Source organism: Podarcis liolepis, assembly GCF_965112155.1.
Source record: "Podarcis liolepis genome assembly, chromosome: 5".
Lineage (NCBI taxonomy): Eukaryota > Metazoa > Chordata > Lepidosauria > Squamata > Lacertidae > Podarcis > Podarcis liolepis.
In genome coordinates, this window is record NC_139556.1 from 50,949,542 (window position 1) to 50,956,232 (window position 6,691).

Here is a 6,691-nt window from a genome sequence, read left to right on the forward strand (position 1 = left end):
TGTTTGAAAGAGTGAATGTTATGATTCCAGAGTACAATTAGGTTCCTATTGTTGTTAGCCATGATGAAATTACCCTTTCAAAGTTTTAGTTATTAACCCGTTTGGAGACAATGTTAAAAGTCATGGAAAAACCTTATACTATTATCCATTCTATGGGAGTACTGAGGTGAGGGGTGGGAAGTATTTTTAGTCACTTATAAAAACGTAGTTTCTATAATAACAATACAACAATTCCAACTAAGGGGGTGCTTTAAAGTTGTTGTGGACAGGCAGTGGTGTAGCGTGGGGGGTGCAGGGGGGGCCAGCCGCACCGGCCGCAACATCTGGGGGTTAGGGTTAGGGGGCGCAAATCTACGGGTTAGGGGGCGCAAATTACTTGCCCCGGGTGCTGACAACCCACGCTACGCCACTGTGGACAGGTGATTCAGCATATATTTGTCTGGACCTCTCTTGGAAGCGTGGAACATTCTGAGCTAGCTCACTTGTTGTTTCAGCACCATGGAGAGCACCCACAGCTTGCACGTCCTGAACCTGTCAATGCAGGATTTGACAAAGCAGAGACACTGTCTTACCTCTCCATTGTACTATCAGCTCTAATGCCTCTATATTTCTACCTTCTCTGAAAACTGGCAGATAAAAACGAGTTCCCTAAAGCATGTGTGCTTAGTAACCCTCACTATATGAAATGTTTTAAGGATTCTAATTAAATATTTCTAAATAGTTTTAGGTCTTTCAGTACCCAGAATCATGCATTTGAGGATGGGGGATAGATGAGAGAATACACTGAGGATTAATTAATATAGAAATTCTATTACATGCATATATTTCCCCCCAAGAAAACGAAGTATTGGAATAAAACACGAGAGATTGCTGAAATCAAGAGGTATCGCAGTGGGGAAAGAGTCTCAGCACTCCAGCCAATGAACTCTTACCATTTGAAAAGTAAACAGAAAAGGGGGAGGGGAATGACATGACATGCCAGCAAAATCAACCTCTGTCCCTTTAAACTCTTGCTCATCAAACAGTTTGGCTGGTTTCACAAGCCAGGCAAAGCATATTGACTCGGGAAGACAGTGATACCAGTTCCTGGACTGCCTCTTCTTTGCAGTGAATAAGACAGCTTACCCAAGCAAAGGTAGGGTAAAAGATGTAGAAGCTGTGAATCCCACTTAGTTGATTTCTTCTGCTGACTAGTAGTAAGTGCATATTATTATTATTGCCTGTTTCTCAGCATCAGTTGCATGCAGCTTATTGTGTCTAGGGCTCTTGCTCAGAGGCACTGATATCTTTTTCAGCTCTTTTTGAACAGAGAGGCGTATATATGTGATCAATAAATATCCCCTTAGTTCATGAGCTTCTCTAAACCTGCATTCACTTGCTTTGCTCTTGTAATCAACAGTGTGCTCTCTTTATCTGATTATCTCATTGTCTCTGCAATCCCCAGTAAAAACTTAAATTATATTATCATTACCTTTCCCCATATTTATCCTCTGAGAGATAAATGTGCCCCCCTCCCATTATTTCAGCTGTCTGTTAAATGCATGTGCCTCAGAAGGTGGAGGTTTTACTTCTGCTTGTAGAAGAGCCATCACAATTTTGGAGGGCTGTTTATTTATATATATATTTACCCAAAGTGTTCAGCTTATTTCACTTTGAGGGATATGAAGACTTGGGTAGGGTGATGAGAAATGGACTCCAGAATGTGTGAAGGGCCAGCTTAAAAAAGAATGATGAGGGAAGATGTGTCCAGTGATTAGTCCGACAGAACCTGTATGGATTATATCTGGTGTGATACAGACTGTGTAGGACTCCCTGATGTACGAAGAGTTCAGTCTGAACTTCCTCATTCTCTCTGATGAGAAAGAAAACTACACAAATGCAAGGTATTTCCATGCAAGTTTTTATTAGTGGGATCACTTCAGCTCATGTAATCAACCACACAACTCTGGAGGCATAAAAATGCCAATCCATATTTTCCCCTATTTATTCCAGATTTATGCTTTCTGCAGAACAGCCAATCAATTTTAAAAACAGACAAACCCTTCTTGCCGATCACCTGTTTTTGATATCTAATTAACTCATTTGCGATATTAAGCCCTAGTCAAAAACCAACTATTTTCAAATAGGCAGCCTCATCATTCTTCCAGCAAGACATTTCAGACATCCCCCCATCACTTATTTAACATTAGGAACATGGCGTGAGTTCTCTTTACTAGGGAAAGAACATGTATCAGGCATGCACATGCCAGTCAGAAATATTGTCACAGTCCAGTTCAATTGCTAATCAGTTCTGTCTGGAAGTTCTGTAGTGTATTCAAACAGCTTTTTGCATGATAGTGCTTTATGTACAGTGGTGCCCCGCAAGACGAACGCCTCGCGAGACGAAAAACTCGCAAGACGAAAGGTTTTTTTGTTTTCGAGTTGCTTCGCAAGACAAATTTCCCTATGGGCTTGCTTCGCAAAACGAAGCTTGCCCCCGCACCCCGGACCTCTTTTGAAGCAAGGGGCGACGGGGAGAAGATCGCTTCTCCCCGTTGCCAGCCCCGCAATCTCCGGGGACAGAGGGGAAGGCGCGCGCGCGCCTCCCCCTCTGTCCCCGGACCCCTTTTGAACCAAGGGGCGGCAACGGGGAGAAGCGATTCTCCCCGCTGCCCCTTCCCTTGCTTTAAAACAGGTCCCCTCTGTCCCCGGACAGTCTCCATAGGAACGCATTGATTGATTTTCAATGCATTCCTATGGGAAACCGTGCTTCGCAAGACGAAAAACTCGCAAGAAGAAAAAACTTGCGGAACGAATTAATTTCGTCTTCCGAGGCACCACTGTACTGGAGGTGATTAAATTATTTTCTCCCCAGCAGTGAAGAATTTACAGGATTGGGCTTGGCAGGCATGGAGGTTTGGCGCATTTTTCATCAGTCCGTTTTGTAGATGGTTCAGCCAGAAGGTGCGTAATAATTAGCAGCAGTTGCAAAGAGACCTGTCTTGGAGAAGGTGACCTCAGTGCCTATGGTTTCAGAATCTGTATCTAAAGTCTGTTATTTTTCCAGATAGTCCAGCGTTTCTTCAACTAGAAGAAAGACAGCTGGTGAAGTGGCAGAAGATATCTGTGTGGAGATTCCAGAGGCAAAAAGATCCAGCAAGAGGAGGGTAACTGAAATTGTATTCTAAATTCCACCTCCACCTAATGTGAGCCAGTTTCTTGGGCCTAGTTATTTGTCCCTAATTTCCTTCTAATCCTGTCCACCCACCCTGTCTTCTACATTATCAGTTTTGGGCCCAAAATAATTGAATATATAGCAAGGAAAGGGGAGATGATTGTGCCTGCCACATCTAATACAGCAACTGCATTTTTGTGTGACTCTCATGCCTTCCCTCATTTTTAAATAAAGTTTGTAGCTCCTAGGGATCTATAGAAATCCTTTGAAATATGTGGGTGTTTGCTTGCTAAAGGCTCAGAAATCAGAGGATGAAAAATGTTTTATTATGCTGAAATGTGCATGCTGTTTTTCATCTTTTTCCAAAGCCTAGAATTTTTATAGCCTCTTTTATATGGAAAAGCATATTCACCCACGGTTCTTCATAGCCCTTCCTCTTTTCCTCTCCCTTGTTCCTAACAAAAAATGGCAATAATCAAATGAAAAAATTAAATCAATTTCTATACGTTTCTCCCTATTACATTAATATTAATGACATTATTGAGGTTGTAAACATAGATGTACTATTTTGAATTACAGATGCTCTTTAACTAAACACTGTAACAATGGGTACAGAGAACTCACTAATATCCATGGTTTATCATCCTGCAGGCCAAATGTCTGAGTTCTTTGAAGGTTCAGGTACCATTCCAACCAACTTCACTCCAGTGGCTTACAACATTGCTATGAATGGGACCTTGATGGTTTTCCATGGTTTGCAGCTAGTGCAACGGTTGAAGCTGTTGATCATTCTGATGTACACAGGTGTGGTCATTATTGGGATGGTAGGCAACTGCCTTCTGGTTCACGTCATCCTGCGTGTGAAGAAGATGCACAACGTCACCAACTTCCTCATTGGGAACTTGGCCCTTTCGGATGTGGCCATGTGCACAACCTGCGCCCCCCTGACTCTCGCCTACATTTTCGAGCCACGTGGCTGGATATTTGGCAGCGCAATGTGCTACTTTGTGTATTTCATGCAGCCGGTCACAGTCTATATCTCCATCTTCACCTTGGCCACCATCGCCGTGGACCGGTACATAGTCATCATGCACCCCCTGCGACGCCGGATCTCTCTGCAGCTCAGTGCCTACATGGTCCTCTTCATCTGGATTCTCTCCTGCTGCTTGGCGTTACCAGCCATGGCCCACACCTATTATGTGGAGCTGCATCAACAGGGTGTCATCCTGTGTGAGGAATTCTGGGGAGAGCAAGAGCGCCAGCGACAAGCCTATGCGTTGTGCCTGCTGCTGATCACTTACCTCTTCCCCTTGCTAGCCATTCTGATCTCTTACTTCAAGATCTTTCTCAAGCTGAAGAACAGGGTTGTGCCAGGGTGTGTTACTCAGACTCAGGCAGACTGGGACAGAGCCAGGCGGAAGAGGACATTCTGCCTGCTGGTCATGGTAGTATTGGTGTTTGGGGTGTGCTGGCTTCCTCTCCACACTTTCAATCTCATCCGGGACATTAACATAAATGCAATTGATCCTTATTATTTCAGCCTGGTCCAGCTGGTTTGCCACTGGTTTGCCATGAGTTCAGCATGCTACAACCCCTTCATATATGCCTGGCTCCATGATAGCTTTAGAGAAGAGCTTAAGAAATTAGTGGTCTGGCATAGAAAAGTAGCTCCTTCTGGGCAAAGTATAACTGTAAGTGTTGTGATCTGATCACTTCCCCTACAGCTAATTTTGCAGCTGATCTTGGGTCTATCATCCTGAGCCTCTAAGGTCTAGGTGCAAAATAAAAGTTTCAAATAACAGCATGCTTTATGCTGGCAAAAACCATGACTCCATGCAAAGTGACATGTGTTGGTATCCAACTCCTATCAGCCCTGGCCAGCAAGGCTAATGATCAGAGATAATGGAAGCTGGAGAGCTAGAGGGCACCATGTTGGCTGCCACTGGTGTAAAGTAAATTCATAGTGTACTCTGCAGATGGATGGATTGGGGGGAAAGGAATACTGAAAGGGGGAGAATAGAAATTAAGAGTTGGCTTTTTAAAAACAACAAGAACATTGCACATTAAATCAGTATCAGTGAAAGTGTGTGGGTGTAGGAGTTTCACTTCTTGCTTTGTCACGGTGTAGCAGAACATTGTTTATAAGGGATGTGGATGTCATTAATATCTAGTTTATGTCTTAAAGTTCTGCATGTATAGCTTATAACTAATTATGACAATGGAGTCGTATTCAGACTGCAGGGAAATGCCAGCATTTCAAGCTACACTTGCAGAGGTTTCTGCACTTTATACTGTTTTCATGATTTGCGATTGCCTGGAGATATTAAATGCTGAATTCTGTCTCTCACTCTTATCAAATTTGCACATCAGATCTGAGCAGCGTAGACATGGTTTACTGAACATTAGACTTCAAGCAAGACTCTCTTGATCACATTATCTTGGAATACATATGTTGTTTGTGTGATTGTGAAATAAAAAGGACAATGGTGGTGATTTCTACCTGATAAAATGACACCTTATTGAAACACATACCAGAAGTTAAACTGGATGTTTACATGAACTTTAAGACGACATAGAAGACCAGGACAGAATGTAAGTGATACAAGACCTGCATCCAGGTCTCATTGTCAGATATATATTTGAACAGACAAATCAACTGGATTTGCATTGAGTGATAATATATTTCAGTGTGACAAGTGCCGGAAAAGCAGGTTTCTCTTACCCTTGCACTCTACATTAAAACAAAACACCCTTTTGATTTCTAAGAGTGTGCAAATTTTATTAGAAATTTGCCATAAGAGAAAAGTGCCCTATGGCAGAGGTGTCTGTACGATTTTGTTAACAAACATGCAAATAACCTCAGGGCATGAGCAATGGCATACAATTACTCTTACAGTTCAGAAAGTAATGCATATTCTTAACTGCTTTCTGGATTACTGGGTTACTATTAAGCACTGGCAAGCACTGGCAATGTTCCCTGTGAATGGTAGACACTTTCAATAGACGTTAATGACATTTGGTGCTGTATCTAAGGCAGAGATGGGGAATATTTGGCCCTATAGATGTTGCTGCTGCCTAACTCAGCAAGAATGGGAATTAAATATTTCATATTAAATGAGTACGGTTATGAAACATACTCTAGGCTATTCTCAGTCAGGGTCATTTATTATAGCAGGACCTTTGAGATGTGAATCACATATCTCCCATGTCAGGTCAAGTAGTCCTCTCAACATTTTCATACCCACAAACCACTTCTGTGGCTGCTAAATTGGTTATCAAATCACTGGTTATTGAATTATTATGTCAGGCAAACTCTTGACATCAGCCTGAACCCTCTTGGATGTGGGAGCTTGTTACGCAGGTGGATAAGAGGGGGAATTGGTTTTGCTGGGGTAGTGAAGTGGATTTTAAAGCTAGCACAACTTTATCCCCGAGGTTTTCTGTCACTCTGGTTCATTTTCTTCATGAAATCTAACAAAGCAAAGATGAGTATACTGTATGTAAGTCCACATAACAATTCTCCAGAGTTTATAGAAC

At 42.5% G+C, this 6,691-nt stretch overlaps 1 protein-coding gene across 2 annotated transcripts; it reads left to right on the top strand.

The window, feature by feature from the left end:
* The first annotated feature begins 1,041 nt into the window (after positions 1 to 1,041).
* LOC310707762 (prolactin-releasing peptide receptor-like) lies at positions 1,042 to 5,541 on the top strand. 2 transcript variants are annotated; one of them, XM_083505127.1, is made up of 3 exons: positions 1,042 to 1,196; positions 3,047 to 3,146; positions 3,806 to 5,541. In XM_083505127.1, the coding sequence occupies exon 3, from the start codon at positions 3,811 to 3,813 to the stop codon at positions 4,861 to 4,863; it is 1,053 nt and encodes a 350-aa protein (XP_083361253.1). In that variant the 5' UTR covers positions 1,042 to 1,196; positions 3,047 to 3,146; positions 3,806 to 3,810; the 3' UTR covers positions 4,864 to 5,541. The 2 variants fall into 2 exon arrangements, with proteins under 2 accessions (XP_083361253.1, XP_083361252.1); XM_083505126.1 differs by having other exon boundaries at positions 1,042 to 1,135.
* Positions 5,542 to 6,691: the final 1,150 nt, after the last annotated feature.

Bases quoted from the DNA above. Each gene is read 5' to 3' on its own strand.
- LOC310707762 (XM_083505127.1), top strand. From the start codon at position 3,811: ATGTCTGAGTTCTTTGAAGGTTCAGGTACCATTCCAACCAACTTCACT.